The sequence below is a fragment of the Symsagittifera roscoffensis genome, chromosome 4 (assembly GCF_963678635.1).
Source record: "Symsagittifera roscoffensis chromosome 4, txSymRosc1.1, whole genome shotgun sequence".
In the NCBI taxonomy this organism is placed as follows: Eukaryota; Metazoa; Xenacoelomorpha; order Acoela; family Convolutidae; genus Symsagittifera; species Symsagittifera roscoffensis.
This window is the reverse complement of record NC_087065.1, coordinates 12218982-12237690: the sequence shown is the minus strand read 5'-3', so window position 1 is coordinate 12237690 and position 18709 is coordinate 12218982. Positions and strand designations below refer to the sequence as shown.

Here is an 18709-nt window from a genome sequence, read left to right as displayed (position 1 = left end):
GACAACACATTCATTCACACAAGGTGAACTAAATTTAGTAAATGATCCAATAGATATTTCTAAGGATACAACAACATCCTCATCACTACCAGAAACATTATCACTACCATCAACACCATCAATAAGCCAGATTTCACCACCACCTTTTAACTTAAATTTCCCAAATAACCTCGACGCTAGATATCGAGAACAATCATCAACAAATATTCCTTTAAGACTAGACTGGAATACATTCACAGCACCTCCACCATTATTTGGACAACACCTAGAAAGTAACCGACTCCACAATTGGGCACTAAACAGACTACAATATAGACAAGACATTCACGAAGACATTCGTGCTCATAACATCCAAATACTCCAACAAAATAGTCTACAATTAAAATTTGAAATCACGGTTAAATTAAACAACATTACTCAACATCCCTATCCATTAAATCCACCAAATATAACAGCTCAATCCCTACCACCACCATTTATAACAACTGAAGTAATATACAAATACGACAGATATACCAAAAAGACAATTGGTTACATCACATTTTATAACCCATACTCAGGATTGTCATACACATGTATATTCTAAAAATTTTAATTTTTCTCCAACTCCTTTTTCTAATAACCTCAAATGAAAACATAAACCCTTCTCCCCGCACAGGACCCCAAGATTTATTAGTAACACATTACGATTGTGAAGAAAACGAACAAAAAACATTACACAAATATGCAATAAATCAAGTATCACAATGCGAAACAGAACCACAAGCCATAGAAACTACAAATGTAATCGCAACACTTTACTCAAAAGCCCGAGCAACAACAGTTATAGGATATAAATTCACAGCAACATTTTCTGAAAAGAAAGTACATTGTTCACAAGTCTCAAACGGAAATAAAAACCGACTTGACCATGAATCATTCTACCAGAGTAATATAGAACGACTTTTACATCTCAATCCCGAAGATTGTAAAAACGAGTTACTCAGACTAAATATCACAAGAAATAAAAACACAGATAGAAAACTAGTATATTTCCAAGTTTTTGCAGATTCTGTACATCAAGCAGAACTTGAAAGATATCAAGGACATGTAAAATTAGATGAAAAATTCCCATACAACGGCGCACACGGAAGATTAACTTATGATATACACGATAAACACTGGATACCACACATTGGTATAAATGACCCATCAAACTGCAAAGCAGACACAAAAAAATAAAGGATATCAAGAAATCATGTTTTTTGATTGGAAAATACAACTCGAAAAAATACAACTCACACGCGATTTATCAGACAACACAATGATCTATCAAGGAATTCGATTACCTTGTAAAAACGATCAAGGCTATTGTGACCCTACAACACGAACACAAGCAACAATTGTTTGGTTCCCCGAAGACACATGTACAACATTTCAAGTAGCAAAAATACACGCTCGTATGATAAAATTTCACGAAAAATATTTTATACAATCAATTCCATATGAACAAGTCCATCCATCACGAAAACTAAGTTCTAATTTTAGAAACATAGACAATATAGAAAATAAATTGACACGTTTTCAAATATATCAAGAAACAGAACTTGCATGTAAATACAGAAATCCACTTCACAAAACACAATACTCCGAGATATTAGTTGAATACGAAAAAGGATTCGACATGACCACTGGAAAAGTAAAAATCGACCCATATGCAACAGGTCATCCTCTAAACGAAGGAACATCAGACATACCAGTTCATTTTCAAAAAAATACAGGTCAACCTGGTGGACATTTAAAGCCCCAAGACGATCGAAGTACACGTTTACAAGAACTATCACTAATGAATAGTACATATTTCGGTAATATCCACTATGATATTCACTTAGATATGAAACTAGACTACACAATTAGCCGAATTTTTCAAGAAATGTCACTCTCCGAATTAGAAACACTACACCAACTATGCGAATTAGAAAGAACACAAATATTACAATCACTTGCACTAGCAGTATTAAAAATACCCTACGCAGGATATTTACTATCAGGAAATAGATCAAATTTTTTAGACTACGAAGGAAACATTTTATGGTTTTATACTTGTACCAAAAAAGTATCACCACTATACGTTTTTGAAGACAAACGATGCTATAAAAGAATCCCTATCTTTTATAAGAATAAACTACATTTCGTTGACACACTTTCAAGAAGAACCTATTTCTGGGATACCGCAGTCCCATGTGGATCAGAAAATAGCCATAATGTAGTACAACTAAACCCTGATGAAGATAAATATTACCTTCTCACCCCATATCCCACATTAATGCAATCACTCAAAAAATTTTCACCAGAAAGCATTCGCGCTATCGCTCGAAACCCAAATATAGAATTACAATCAATAGGAATATACTCAAAATCAGATATTCAACATCACATTAGAACACAACAATTCCAAGAATTATTAACACAAATGGACACAATACAAAGACAATCAATTGACCAAAACTTACGCAAATTTGCCGAAACCGCAGGATTTGCAGACATCTATACGCAAGACTATAGCGGATATTTTAAAGACATTAAAGATTATATATATCTAAACGGTGAAAAATACCGTCCCCAAGATATATCGCCTATCAATATTTTTAGCTTTGTTACACTCAAGAATGAAATTCTTGATTTTCTAGGATGGCCCTACTACATCTTAGAAAAATTGACTACTTTATACGCAATGTTTAACTTTATTGGATTTCTTTTTTCACTCTTAAAAGGAATCTATAACACATGTGCTATACACACACAAGTCAATAGACAAGCAAGTGTAGCACGCATACTATTTTTGCAGGATTTTTTGGAATTTTTTCTACATCAATAAACAAAATTCTTTTAGACGCACAAATAAAAGAATACAACACAAAAATAGCAACAAGACAGAACACATACGACGAAGAACATAACAATGTAGACACAACGCCAACAGCACCACAATTACCACCCCTACCACATAACCATCCATTATCCCTAGTCCCACGTAATTTTCGAAACTTAGCAATTACACATAATCCAAATTTTAGACCAACCATATCACAAAGTCCCATCCAACATATAATGACACACCACTCATAAGATGAAAATACCTATGAACAAATTATAGAACAACCCCATACCACCGCTTTTCAGTCTCAAAATAATAATTTTTTTAGCCCACGATGAGCCGACAACTTGGATCCCTACACCGTTCAAATTCCCATCCAACCAACCTCACTACTCCAATCACAATAATACCACTTTTTGCTTTCCCACCACCCGATTTCCCAACCAGTAATGTAACATCAGGCATGAATTCCGATACTAATTCACACATCTCAGTTTTATACTCCACATCACAACTCAATAACCCGAATATTGAAACCCCCGATGAATTTGCCGACTCTGAACCATCTCCATCCAATAGTTTTCACACAAACCCCTCAATTTTTTCCCAACCCCCTTTTCAACCAATGATACCAAATAACCCTGTCCCCGCCAATTCTACACCCTCTTATGCTTCCCAAGTCACTCCAACCTATTCTTCATATCATTCAGACCGATCATCCAATTCTCCAGATACCCCCCAAATCTCCCCAGAACTAGATAATTTTATTACATTACAACAACAACCCTACCACCTTGACACCCCCACCATAAACCAAATTTCATCCACAATAGATTCATCCAACCCTCCTACCCCTACACCCTCTTCAATTTATACCGAATCATTAGCACCATCATCCACATCTACTGAATCTTCACTCAGCACTAATAGAGCTTACCGCACTTTTAAAAGAAAGTTCCCCAACCATCCTTTCCCAGCAAAACCAGGAACAGCCCGTGAATATATAAATCACCCAAATCACACTAATACAAAAGAATTTTTAGCTATCACCTTACCCTCATTTCCACAATACACCTTAAACACCCCCACAACACTAACGAAACACGTAACTTTGTAGACGAACACGTTTTAATGCCTGCCCTTCCTTGGACCTCATATTATCATTTTACTAATCCCCTTTGCTTACCTTTATCTAACACTCACATCGATATAGAACGAAATAAGGACATGCTATATCGACTCACTACACCACTAACACCTAGACAATTTACTTACATAGGATATAAAAAATCACTAAAAACATACACTGCACCCCGAGCTAACGAATATACGCTAGAATATTACGATCATAACATCATCAGAACTAACCAAGATCAATTCTTAGACGACGACCGCTTCGCTAACCCACAAATCACAGAAAAATTTTTCATTAAAAAACCATATGTATTTACACTCAATACATTTGATCGCAAATTTGACCACATCATCTCAGAAGCACTAACAGACACGCAAGCCTACGAAAGTTTTAAAGAACGCTTCCAAATATTTTCACTAACCTTTCATTTCCTTGCACCACATGAAAGAGATCTGCACTGCTCACACGATATTATGTTGCGCACTAAACAAACTCACACATATACATATTATCGTTTTATCCAAAATCACTTCGACCTACACACTCCCTCCAGACAACCACACCACCGTTTTCAATTCATCAATTCCAAATACACCTCACCATTCTTTCTTAACTTCACATATTGCATTAAAGATACTAACCTTCATGGTATTCTTCGAAATTATGATCCCATAACCCAAATGTATATTTTTTGTCCCATCACCAAGACCTTCAACGCAGAAGAATCCCGACCCTTCCTTCTCCCACACGAATTTGTTCAACCCATAGAAATCCCCATTTTAGAATTCATCCACAACACTAAATTCAATCACAAATTATATAATCTAATCCAAAACACACCTTATGAGTTTGCAGTTGGCACTGAAGAACTAACCACCATTAAAGCACTTCAATTGCTTTGGCCACTGCTTCAAACTAAAAATATCATCCGCATCTTAGCTAAATTACTAACAACCTCAGATCTCATCCACGACATCTTCCCCCACGGTTTCTTCCCCGACGACTAACAGGTAAATATGAATTATACATATTATTAACTAATTAAATTAAAATTAGAAACTAACCATTCTTAATTCATGTCTTCTTTAGAATTTTAGCCTTCATCCAACGATCATCTGAAAAAATCACAAAAGAAAATAAAAATTGAAAACTTCTTCAAACTATTTAAAACTCTATTAATTTTTTGCACCAAACAAATCACTAAAAATAATACCAATGCAGTAATTTAATTTATAAATTTTTCCCAAATGCAGTAAAATCTAATAATGATGAAAATTTGTAACTTAATTTTCCCCAACAACTAGCAGTAAATTTGCATTTCTATGTAATAAATTGATAAAACGAAAATGCAGTACTAACCTTTTGATATTTCCTTTCATTCGCACAAAGATTCTATCCACACTCGCACAGCTCGCCCACGAAGAATTGTTTAAAATAATGAATTTCAGTTTCAAGCTTTCACACTCAACAACTCTAACACATGATAACAAGTTTTAAACTTTCCTTTAACCCGGTTGGAAAGGAATTATATACTAAACAACACTAACCAACGCAGCTTACTAAACACCACAAATCATAGAATAACAGCATGACTAAGAAAAGGAAACCAACGGTACCCAAACCGGATTAACCCAGTTTAAAACTGGATAATTTATTCTTTTGAAGACTATTATAAAGTCTAAGAAAGAAATAATAAAACACAAAAAAGTCGAAAGACAAACCCATACCAAAAACAATTTGATTTTTGAAAAAAGGACACAACCAACAAAACATAAGAAAAACCACAACAAACCCAACACAAAACGTTGTCACATAACAGGACCTCTCACAAAAACCGCATGCAATCATACTCCCACTCCTGGCCTAACCCACCAGAAGAGGACGTCCTGAGCATGCTCTATAGCCGGCCTAACCCACCGTGCTACATCCACGCTTTGTGACCACACTCCTATTTTTAATAAGAGCTACTCAAGGGTGAGTAACTCTTCAAAATAACTGAACTAAAACAAAAAGCTTTTGTGAAAACAACTAACCAAAATCATAACTAAAACATTAAACTAATAAAAATTTTATAAAATGTAAATTATATCTTGCAGTATATAGATCAGCATACAACACCAAAGACGAACATCCAAAGACAAAGTGACCCCACTACACTCGAAAAAGAATGGCCAACCACAATCAATATGCCGCCCACAATCACAACTCAAAGGATTTAGAGTACGACTTGACTTCGCAGAAAAGGACTTCATTGAACTAGAACAATGACCACCTCGATGTTCAAGTATACGTACAGATCCGAGTAACCAGGCATCCCCTCCACACACAATCTCCACGCCATTCCCAGACAAGGTCAAACACAAAAGAAGTTCTCTACATGAAACGGAAAAACCTGTCATAGCCAACCATTCTGAAATCAGATTTGAGTTTGTTGCGAAAACCCAGTCGTTGTCTTGAGAAGACACAACGATTGAATCTGGGACTTCTCTAATAAGAAAACCCAGAAGAAATAAGATGTTCGCCAAATACCAACGTCCATCATCCATCCTTTGAATTGCAGAAAGACTATTCTAAAAAACTCTGTAAAACCCGGATGGGTGGAACCTGATCTAAACTACATTTTATGATTGGATAAATTAGATATTTTACCACTGTAAAGTATTTAATATTAACCAATCATGATCCATCTAACTAACAACCCACTTATTTGTTAGTGCTGAAATTACTTGTCATTTCAGCACCAGAGAGATTTGAATTTAACTTAGAAATTAGTTGACTCTCCAAGAAGACTTCAGCAGCCGCAATAAACCAGTATACCCTAGATCTATTGAGCCTAGCAGAGACTAGTTAAACAACCTGAGACTAGATAGTATAAGAGTAAGATTAGGATCGGTATTAGACTAAGAAGTTGCACGAATCTATCCGGCCGAAAATAAGATAGCGTGACGAGCAGACGGTGTACCCTATCCGAAATTACTCTATGAGTTATACACTTCGGTCCTAACTCACATATAAGAAATTTCTCCACTTTGTCGATGTTTAACTATATCCCCCTTGGTTAAATATCAGTATTTAGACAACCGCGTATTCAGACTGGTCAGTATTTAGACAAATACTGTTTCAACCAATCAGAATCGCGACAAAGAAGAAATTAATAAATAATTATTATTTATTTTGGATTATTTATGTCTTTTCTCGATTCTGATTGGTTCATACAGTATTTGTCTAAATACTGACGAGTATGAATACGCGGCTGTCTAAATACTGGCTGCACTCCATCCCCCCTCGGGTACCTAGTAAAGAATATCCCCCATAAAGAAATAAATCAATTGGTTAGCATATCAAGAATTTATCCCTAGTAACGAATCTCCCTGGTAACTTTTGCAAAAGGGGGGATATGATATAAATAAAGAGATCCGATTGTTGACACGGGATTTGGCAATGGATTGAAGCGTAGAATAGAATGTAGTAGAACAAGTAGATTGCAAAACTTATCTTTTGCAGGAAAACAAGCGCCGGAAGATCCGTTCAAGCAGAATCCGGACGAGTCCAGTGATAAACCGGCGGAACCAGCCGGGGGGTCTAAAGGGGTGCAGTTGCCCACTCTCCCTTTCTTTCCAAACGAGACAGACGGCTCAAGTGGAGGCGAATCGGAGTCGGAATGGACTGATGATTAAAAAAAATGAAAGAAAAATTGAAAACTGAGAAGAGAAAAAACGGCCGGAATGATTATTTGGATAAAAAACTGACCTATATATTTAACTTAATCAAATCAGTTGTCATATCATTTTCCTTGTTTTTGATTAGGTGCTAATGATTGTTGTGAAGACACATATAGTGCGTATTGGCTTTTTCGAAGTTTTCAGATAAAAGTCTTTAAACGCTCTAACGTGCCTTAGTGCATTATAATGCATTATCAATGCTCTTGTGCATATTTGTTTTTTTGAGTTAATCTAATTTGATTAAAAAGAAGGCAAATTCCTCCCTTCAACTACGAAAGCAAAGTTAGCACCAAAAAATGAATTACTAGAAGTTCGAAAATTGATTTAAGTTTTCAGAATTGTGACAAAGATGTGATCCGTTGATCCAGTTTTCTCCATTTGGGTTCATATCAGCTAAAAATGTAAATCATTTCTCTCTAATTTTTCGTTGAAAGTCCTAGACTGAAACTTTACTGTTTCAGTTAGTTTGATTTAGATATTCTACGCAGAATTTTGCTGTGCGTCAATTGTAATTCGAAATGAACAAGCAAATTCTTCTGTCTTTTTTATATTATTCAATCTGATACTAGTCTTTGATGTGATTCCAAGGGTTATTCTGATATATTATTGAACTGAAATTTGCTAATTATGCAGCAGTAGAGTTTCAATTCGAGCAGTAAAGATTTTATAGGCTGACTATAGTTTATTTTTAAAATAGTATATTTATTTTTAAATACGAACATATTTACAAATAGAATTTTACGTGTTCAAAATGAATTTTTTTTTTACTTCGGTATGAAATTTATCTGCTGAAAGTTACGTAAATAGCACTTTCCAAATACGAACGTGGAGATGGCGCGTAAAAACGTGAACAATTTCTAGTTTCGAGTTTAATTATTAGATTACCAGCGGAATAAAAACTTCACATGATCCAGTTTTCTCAAGTTGGGTTAATGTTATCAAAAAAGCGCCAATCATAATTTCTATAGAAATTCAAAGAGATTAAAGGACGTCTATTTTTTTCTTTGAAGTTGATTAGAAATTCAGAGATTAAAGGGCGTCAATTTTTTTCAACAAAGTCTTTTTTTTCTGTTTACTTACGTTAACTGTCAGTCGGCTATGTTGAAAAAGTGCCAAGAATGATGATTGTTGAAATTCAAAAAACTCAATAAAGCCAAAATTATAAAGTTAGTGAGATCGTATTTTCTCCAATTTTACAAACTATCAATGCGCAATTTACAATATTTTAAATGGATAATTAATTGCTTATTTACATCTGATCACTTTTAAAGAATCGCACAGAAAGAATGCGTCTAACTAATTCAACAGAGTAAGAGTTGTTGTCTTTTTTTAAAGTGCTTTTTGCGGTGTTTTACAGTGTTTAAAGTTAGCCAATTTTAATTCAGTAGTGAATGAACGTAGTGAATACTCTTATATAGGTCTTGGTGATTTTTTTAAACTTTTTGTTCACGCTCAGTTTTGATTTTTCGTGGTTTGATTTTTGATTTCTTTTCAGTTCACTTCAAATTTTTTTGTTAAAAACTCCACTATCGAACAGTTAAAATGTAAAGGTTGCGAAAAAAGTGATCGTCTTTTAATTTCGAAAATGGAAACTAATGATCAGGTTTCCCATCGAAATTAAAGTCTTACCTATTAATCCAGTATGTTCAAAGTGCGTTAATTTTAACAAAAAGTGTCAATGATAATTTGTTCTACTAATTCAAAAAGCTTTAAGGCCATCTTTCTTCCCTTGAAATTCAACAGTTGAATGTTTTTTTTTAAAACGAGTCTTTAAAACGAGTTTTTTTTTTCAGTGTGCTTGCGTTCATTACTCTTTTCCAACTCAATTGGTTATGTTCTAAAAATTCTGATCAGGAGTTTCCTGGGGTTATTTGGTTGTTCTCAATAAGATTTCTTTAAATAGCAGTATATGATTTGATTCTGGCTTGCTAATTGATAGCAAAAATACTTCTTTTGGATTATTTCTGGTGTTCAAGCGATAAAAGCTATTGACTCCAAAACAGAAAATATAGTTTTGGGCGCAATTTTTTTGTTGTAACGGCTTAAAATAACAACTGAAACAATTTTTGAAGTGTTCAATAGCAATGAAAAACATCCATTTCATGAGAGCTCGTTTTTTCAATTTTTTTATCCTTATATTTGAACTTTAATTAAATCATTTTAATCGGACGGTTTTGAGCTACTTAGCCAGCAGCTGACTATTCTTAAATCATCAAAGTTTCATAGTTTTTATCACGAAAGCATCGTATAAATTGTTCCGGATGAGGCAAATTAAAAAAATTCAATATTGTAAATTAACACGAGATTCTATAAAAAAACCTTCTGAATTATAATTGAGCCAGTACAATTCATATTTCACAATTGTCTGAGACATTTTTAAAAGAAAATAGGCTTCTCAACCTCTATCTGGCATTGCTTGAAGAAAAAAATTTAATCCTTTTGACATTTGAAATTGTTATTGCGCCGTGTGGTTTCTTGAAGTATAGCAGTTTAAACAAGACTCAATTCTCCTTGTTTAATAATAAATAAGAATGTAAATGATATAGATAATGTAAGTTATATAGATAATGTCATGACAATTCTAGAGTTCAACCTAAATCTTTCATAAATTGAGACAGAGTGAGTGAGAGCACTTGATGTTGAATAGAGAAAGGATTGACAGGTCGGTAGCGACCTTGATAGTCAATAGGCGAGTTTAGCACGAATAACTAGTACAGAAAGTAATACAATAATGACGTCATAACAATACTGTTAAACTACGCCACACCACATTTCCCCCTCTTGGAAAAAATTCAAATGAACATTTGAATTTCTTTAAATTAAAATTGACTAAACATGCCCTCACAGCCATTTAACAAAACTTGTTGTAACCTATGAAACACTAATAGAAGTTTACAAAATTGACTGATATAACTGGAGGAAATATACTGAAAATGTTTTGAAAGATTGACGAGTTTGAATGAACGGAGAGTTTTATTTGTCTGAACGACGCAAAGGATGATCGGAAGCGCTCTTTTTTGGAAAGCGCGTAAATTTTCTACATAAACCTTCGGATTCATCGGGTAGAACAACCCGAGACTGCCCCGCTTGAACCACTAGCTCTTGATTAGCCACGACAAAACGAACTTTCTTGTCCGGCAAAACAGGAGTTGACGGGGAGGTAGACGTCGATTGAGCTTGAATGACATTCACGGAATGTCTGATTGGACTGCCGTAAAAAGTTGTCTGCTTTTTCCGGCGCGAGGAGGTTCGAGAAGAGTTTCATGATGACGAAATATTTCCATCCGGTTCGGAAATTACGCCAGAACCATCCCGGGTGTGGATACCCGATGCTGCCAAACTTGACGATGTGCACTCTTGTAGCTTCGGGACCAATGACTCATCGTCCGAAGAAATGGGAATGAGATCTGGACATAATAGAGTTTTGACTGTAATTGGTGATTTCGGCTTGACACTGATGGGAACCTCCGTTCCTTGGTTTCCAGAAGTGGACGAAGAAGCCGTTAAATCTACTACTGGAGTAGAGTGTTGGGGATAAGGAATAATCTGAACTCCTGGAGCCTCCGATACTGAAGTTTGCTTTGAATTGGTCGAGACAATTTGATCACGAGATGGTGTAGATGAAGTATGCAGAGACGGGAATTTCGGGCGAGCATGTACGACCACAGTTTTGGCCGAGATTCGTTGGCGTGAACTAGATTGTTTGAGAGGCCGATTGTCCTCTGACGATGAGGGCGAAGATGACACAATGGGGCGTTTTTGCCCCTTCTTGACAGGCGTTGTTTGCTTGCCTGAAAAACTTAGATCGGTTGATTTAACACGTACCGCCAGGTGATTTCTTCTAATCACTTTTCCCTTGTCAGAAATATATGTGGGCCCAGTAATCTGCACAATTTTGCCCTTAAAAGGTTTGAAAAGTTCTCGACCAGACTTCCTATTTAGAAATTTCCTAAATATTTCGACCTTATTTGGTACATTCAACACTAAGTAATCCAAGTTACGTTTTGATATTGACGGACTAATTTAATCCGTTGTCATCTCGTTCCTAAACCTAAGTGTCCCAGCAGACAAGTTGGAGCGAAGGGTGGCTGCGAGAACTTGGTTTCGTTCAGTCAGCGTCTTCCGAGCTTTGACCCCCTCCTGATGCGACAAGGACTTCTTCAAAGTCAGCCACTGATTAGCGGATTGAGCCAGACTCTCAAGCGCGCGATAGTGAGGTGTATCCGCAACTGACTCCGTAGGTCCCCCAAAGTAGGGTGACACCGTCGGGCTTGACTGCCCCTTCTTGACTAATTTTATCCTTGGTCGGCTGTCGCACTGCTCCCGACGCTGTTCAGGTGTTAGTAGATCCCGTTCCAAATGTTGGTTATCTAAATTCACGCCCGTAGACAAACGCTCAGCCGCAATAGATAGCTCCGTATTCGGAGGACGGCCAAAATGAAGCTCAAAAGGTGAAACCCCAGTAACAGAATTTTTTATAATCTGAATATCTTCAATAATATTTCTAAGTGTAACTTGAACATTTGAAAAATCCGAGCTCAAACGCGAAGCGCCCAAACGACGCTTTTAATAGTTTGGATCGACCGTTCCACTAGACCGCAACCACAATGATTCCCCACCGGGCAGAAATATTGGGCGATATTTTTATCTTTACAAAAGGCCTGCACTAATTTGTTCTTAAAACCTGAATATTGGTCAGTTTTGATAGATTTGGGAATACTATGCTGTTGAATATACGATTTAAGAAATTTAATAATCTTCCGTCCCCCCGTAGAACGTGTAATCATAGCCGACGGATATTTAGAGTAACGGTCAATCGCGACCAAGATATAAATACTGTTACCATATTCATCGAGTAGAGGACCCGCATAATCAAGCTGAAGCTCTTCATTAGGACCAGACAAAAGGGTTAAAGGCTTGGTAGAATTAAATGAAGCGTTCGCTTTCAATTTCTTACCAAACTTCGTGCACTGGGGACAATCTTTACATAGCTGGACAATATCTCGATGCATTCGAGGCCACCATATGTATTGCGCGGCATCAACCATGGCTAACTGACCCGCATGCGACCTATGTAGTCGAGACAGTAACGGTTTTCTTAGACACATGGGAATAGCGATCCTATTGTCCACTACAACACAGCCATCAACCACCGCTGCACAATGCCAAAATGATTTTATATATGGGTCAATAAGACAAAATCCTTCATAGTCCCGGTTAATAAGTGCCCGTTTCATCAAGCATAGACTGGAATCTTCGTCTGTAAGTTCCGACAGTACATCGGAATCCAGAATGCCCACCAACCCGGTTAACGATTTCTGGTCCTGAGCGACCACTGATGACTTCAAAATTTCTAGACTTTGAACTGACTGAGTTTGACGAATGGTTAATTTGGTTTTCCTGAGCCTTTTTGATCTGAAATTGGCCAATATTCGGGCATATTGACCCCGCAACTCCGCACCACGTTGTAAAGTTGTCGACCGCCTTGGACGTACTGCCCCCGCGCGAAACCGCGGCCGGGCACGATCCGAGGAAAACCAATGTTGGTTGGTCGGGAGAAACTGGTTGAGTAGTTGCTCAAAGCTGTCGTTTGCATTATTTGCGTTAAGATACATCACAGTCTGAAAATGAAAAGCGCCCAATAATACGAGTACACAACAACAATACCAATAAACTGAAACAAGATCAAAAAGACCCACGGACGATGATAATAACACTCAATTACTAACGACTGTACTGATAATCCACACTGAAATCAAAATTGGCAGATAATTTGTAATCCATGCTGAGAAAGTGACAAAAACTTGCATGATCCAGCTCAATGCTGATTGGCTAGATTTTAAACCAGCAATTTTAAAGCCCTCTAGCGGAGAAGTGGCAAGCGCATTGAATTGTTGTAATAAATCGGTATAGCCACTGGCAAGATTTCCGTCGCCCTCTACCGATTTTATGCATTTCGAACTAGCTGGAATAACCTGAACTATGACGCCCTCTACCGACAATCTTCCAATATCATTAGATGAAATTAACGAATTACCCCGAACGGGACAATTGGCCCGAGGCTGACCAAAATCCAATGACTCAATTAGATTTATCGAATTAGATGAAACGTAATTTTGGCTGTTCTTCGAAATAACGGATGATACCTCTGATAAAGAACAACCCCTAGCCCATTCATCCAGATAATCGCACGCATCAAAGAATCGACTAATACACTTGACCACATATTTTTTATCAAAACTGCTTGGTCGTGGCGCTTCAAACGTTTGAAAACGAGATAAATAATCCATTATACCCAATTTACATCCGGAAATGTGGAAAATATCGAAATCAAATGGCAATAATCTGTCAGCCCATCTGGTTAATCGAGATTGATAAGTTTTATTGCCTCTATTAGTTTTTAACGCCGAAATTATTGCTTTATGGTCCGTTAGAACGACAAAATGATTACCCAACAGATAATTACGAAAGTGCTCACATGACCATACAATTGCTATACTTCTTTTCCTGGTCATTGAGAAAACGTGACGCAAATGTAATAGGAACCCAAACATCATTTTCTATCTCCTGTTCTAACGCAGCACCCAAACCACTATGACTAGCGTCACACTTGCGAGTTCCGACCTTGGTCATAATGATACATCTTTGTGATATTCGCTATCAATTGCAAAATATTCCTGAAGGCAGTTTGTTGGTACTCCCCCCACACAGACTTGCTTTTATTACTTGCTTTCAAAGAAGGGCGTAACTGGTCCGAATGGACCTGAAGGTTCGGCAAAAATCGTTGTAAGTGGTTGAGTATGCCCATGAAAGAACGAAGTTGCTTGAGCGACTTAGGAGGCTCCCGAGCTAACACTGCATCGATTTTAGAACGTTTCGGCCTATAGCCTTCTGATTCAATGTCGTAACCCAACCAAGATAATTGATTCAACGAAAAATCACATTTCGACAGTTTCAGAGCGAAACCGTCTTCATCCAAACGAGTTATCACTTTGTCTACAAGAATATTGTGATCCCTGATTGATCCTTTCGAAACTATCAAAATATCGTCCAAGAAACAGAAAACTCCCGATAAACCCTGGAGAGTATTGTCCATTGCTTTTTGGAATTCTTTTGGCATGTCCGTTAACCCATAAAACCCAGTTTTAAACCAATACGTGCCAGTTTGTTCTCCACAGACGATATTAAAGTTGCAATGACGACTGACTTCATAACTGAGTGGAATCTGACTGAATGCATATTTCAAGTCTAGGGACGTAAACCAAACATCAACTATTTTATCCGATGTGATTATGTGGGCTGCCGAGTCCAACAGTTCCAACAAATTCGGCATCTGATATTGGTTCTTATGAATTTGATCATTCATGGGTTTTGCATCCATAGCTAATTTCACGGAACCATCCTTCTTAGCCGTAATTATAATCGGAGAAATAAAATGTTCGCTTGTACATTTATTAAGTTTGACCACGTGGCCTTCTTGAATTATTTTCTGAATTTCCAGGCCAACTTTGTCTTGTATATGCACGGGAACCCGCCTTCCTTTTTCCTGAATCGGAACAAGTGGAGACTTGAATGTAAAGAATACTTTATGATTCTTAGCTCTACCTACTCTGGAGAATACACGATGAAACTTCTGATGGAAATGTGTTTTCCAAGACTCAGACGTCACATGCATGTTTGACAGGGACACTTCACCCACCAAAGGCCATTCTGGTCTAACTTGCGTTGTTCTCACCCCCAATTGGAACTGCAAGCCCAAACCTAATAAACATCGTGTGCGATTTTCCGAAATGAGGAATTTTGCAGACTTGACATGCCAGCCCAAAGATGACACATCCAGAATCAATGTACCCATCAGATCAATTCTTTTCCGATTATAACCAACATATACCGTGTCGATTGGGCGTTCCTGAATACTAAAAACTTTGGCTGATGGGACAGTTTTCACGATATAGTCTGCTGTTTTCTTATTCACGAAAGATGCAGGACTTCCAGTAACCATCGTTGCTTTGAAGAACGTCTTCCCACAACGCAGTGTTATCTGGATAGAACGTAACTTGCCCGTAGCAGCATTGACCACCTCCAACTTCTTCACTGACGCAATGGGACGGCTTGGTTCTCCTGCCGCCACTGACAAAACAGCAAATTCCGACTCACTATCAGATTACAATTCTCTTCCACCGTCTCATCTGACTCAGCTTCCACATTCGCTACGTTTTTGGAATTACAGCACTTTGCGAAATGACCCTTCTAACTACAATTCCTACAAGTCACATTTCTAGCTGGACAACTTTGCTTGTGATTTGCTGAAAACCTGTTACCACAAAAATAGCATAATTTCGCTTTCTCGTTGGTCCCCTTTGACTTATTATTCTGAGCCCGACTGATTCTATCAGACAGTTTCTTCCCTTGGACAGAGAAGGTGGGTTCCTTTTTTTGCGAGTGTTCTGACCCGAAGTGACTCCTGACTGGGAAAAACTGCCCATCGAAGCCGAACTTCCAAGTTGCTTTTGCAAATCAGTGGCAGTTTGTGCCCCCTTTTCCTGCAGTAACGCTGACTTCAGCGTCTCTTTTGGAGTGGTACCTGGGCGGATACACAATTCTCTCTGAATATCTTTATATCTCATCTTGGCAATGAAAATATCTCTTACGACTTCTTTTTCCTGATCATTTGTCCAACCACACAGGGCGGCTTGGCCCGTCAATCTCAGATAAAATGCTTCCAAACCTTCTCGATCGGAATGTACGGCGTTGTACATTTGCAGTCGTTCAATAATATAATTTTTCTCCTTCTTGAAAAGGAGTACACAAATTTCGTGAAATTCCTGAAATAATATTGCACTGAGATCCGCATGTGGATAACTTTGGAGGAACCTTTTCCTCCCTTCTGAGCCAAGCGAAAAGAATAAACGAGATTTAATTCGTTGCTCAACTTCATAGTAGAACACTCCTGGTGCTACTCTGGGAACTTTCGCCCGGCGTTCTTCATTCATTTCCGCCACTCTACGTACGGCTGCATCGTTTCGTGCAATACGATTCGCAATTGCTGCCGCATCCTCATCCACCCCCACAGCTTCTGGTTTTGGGACAGGATCATCGTGTACCACACCCGGAGGTTTCAATAGTTCACGTGGATCACACCTTTCCCTCAGGGTGATTGCTAAGTTGAATTGGCCTATCTAAGAATCCCAGCTACTGGGTGGATCCGCTGTTGGTTTATGCCAGAATACAGGTACACCTAACAGGTCAGTCCGATCCTCCGAGATCGATCCTGCTGGCTGCGTCATGTGGTTTCTTGAAGAATACCAGCTTAAACAAGACTCAATTCTCCTTGTTTAATAATAAATAAGAATGTAAATGATATAGATAATGTTAGTTATATAGATAATGTCATGACAGAATTCAAGAGTTCAACTTAAATCTTTCATAAATTGAGACAGAGTGAGTGAGAGCACTTGATGATGAATAGAGAAAGGATTGACAGGTCGGTAGCGACCTTGATAGTCAATAGGCGAGTTTAGCACGAATAACTAGTACAGAAAGTAATACAATAATGACGTCATAACAATACTGTTAAACTACGCCATACCACACGCCGTCAGAGATCATTAAAAATTTGGCATAGTGCGTTTCTTTGAGTGTCAACGAACATAGTTAGGACACTCATATTGGTAGCGTTTGTGTTTTCGTTTTTTTTCTTCCTTTCTTTTCACGAAACAGTCTTGGTGTTTTTCACCCTCAATTGTGTGTATTTTTTGCAGTTTGAGATTTGATTTCTTTCAACTTCAATTCATACTCCTTTTTTAAAAAAGGCATTTTCCATTCGAGTAACAAAAATTCGAAACATAAATTTTAATTCATACAATTTTCTCAATTTGATTGGTTCAATCTCCAGTGTAAAAAAAATCATGAAATCCTGAGAGTTACAAGATGATATATTTTTTCTTCTTTGAAGCCCAACAAACGAAGAAGTCAATCAACTTTTTTACCTTTTGATCATTGACGATTTTCGATTTGTAAGTTGGCTGGCTATGCTGTGCGTCGTCAGTCGCGTTTGTTTTGTTAACAGTCGTAAATTTGAAAGTGGGACATTAAATATACCTTTTCTGAGGAGACAATAATTACCCATGGCATGTTGTTCATCATCTGCGCCGTCTGATGTTAACTTGGATTTCGAACTTCAGCCTTTTAAGACGAATCCGAATAGTTACAGCAATAGGGATCAGTTTATTTAAGAAGTAAATTTATATTTATGTTGAATTTGAAGAAAAAAAATTACTGCAAAAAACGAGTACAACTTTGTTTTTCGGACCGAATGAACAATCTCCCCCCTAAGTATTTTCAGCCAGTCAGATTTGAGCTCTAATTTAATTTTAGGGTAGGATAGAACACTTGGTCTGTTAAGTGAGGAGATTGTCCATATGGGCCTGTTTTTCGGCGAAATCCAAATTTATAGGCCTAATAATTAATTTTACTTTGAAACTTTATAATTCTGAAACTTTTTGACAATTTGTTTTATCTTAATTGAGAGTATATGGGAAATGTAATTTATGATTTGTCAGTTTTTCATTTGATATTTTTCAAAAAATTGTATGGGAAGCTAAAGATTAAATTGACCCCGAAAACAAACAGCGAGTACGAAAGAGCAGCTAAGATCAACCCGAGCGTTTCATCTGTTCGTGAACCACCATAATATGAAAGTAAGTGCTGCTGGCCATCTAAAAAAACTAAATGCCAACACAAAGCCAGTCATTCGCCTTCTATTGCACATAAGCAATGCAAGTTTTGATTTTTTAAGGTTTCACGCCGCAAGCTATTGGCTCTTTAAAAAAAAACAAAAAATTTTGCACTATTCTTGTTATCTTATAATTTTTCTAACCTTTCCCCGATATTGCAAAAGGGATCAATTTTTCCAGGTTCCTTCTTCCAATAGCTTCACCGGATAAATAAATTTATATAGGAGTGGATGATCAATAATAGGTACCATTAGAGAAC

At 37.3% G+C, this 18709-nt stretch overlaps 1 protein-coding gene across 2 annotated transcripts in view; it reads left to right on the top strand.

Moving 5' to 3' along the window:
• LOC134843739 (WASH complex subunit 1-like) overlaps positions 1 to 8470 on the top strand; it is a 382840-nt gene extending 374370 nt beyond the window's left edge. For both annotated transcript variants that reach the window (XM_063859994.1, XM_063859995.1), the window contains one exon: positions 7497 to 8470. In XM_063859994.1, coding sequence (XP_063716064.1) covers positions 7497 to 7669 — 173 coding nt within the window. In that variant the 3' untranslated portion in view covers positions 7670 to 8470. The remainder of the gene's footprint in view (positions 1 to 7496) is intronic.
• Positions 8471 to 18709: the final 10239 nt, after the last annotated feature.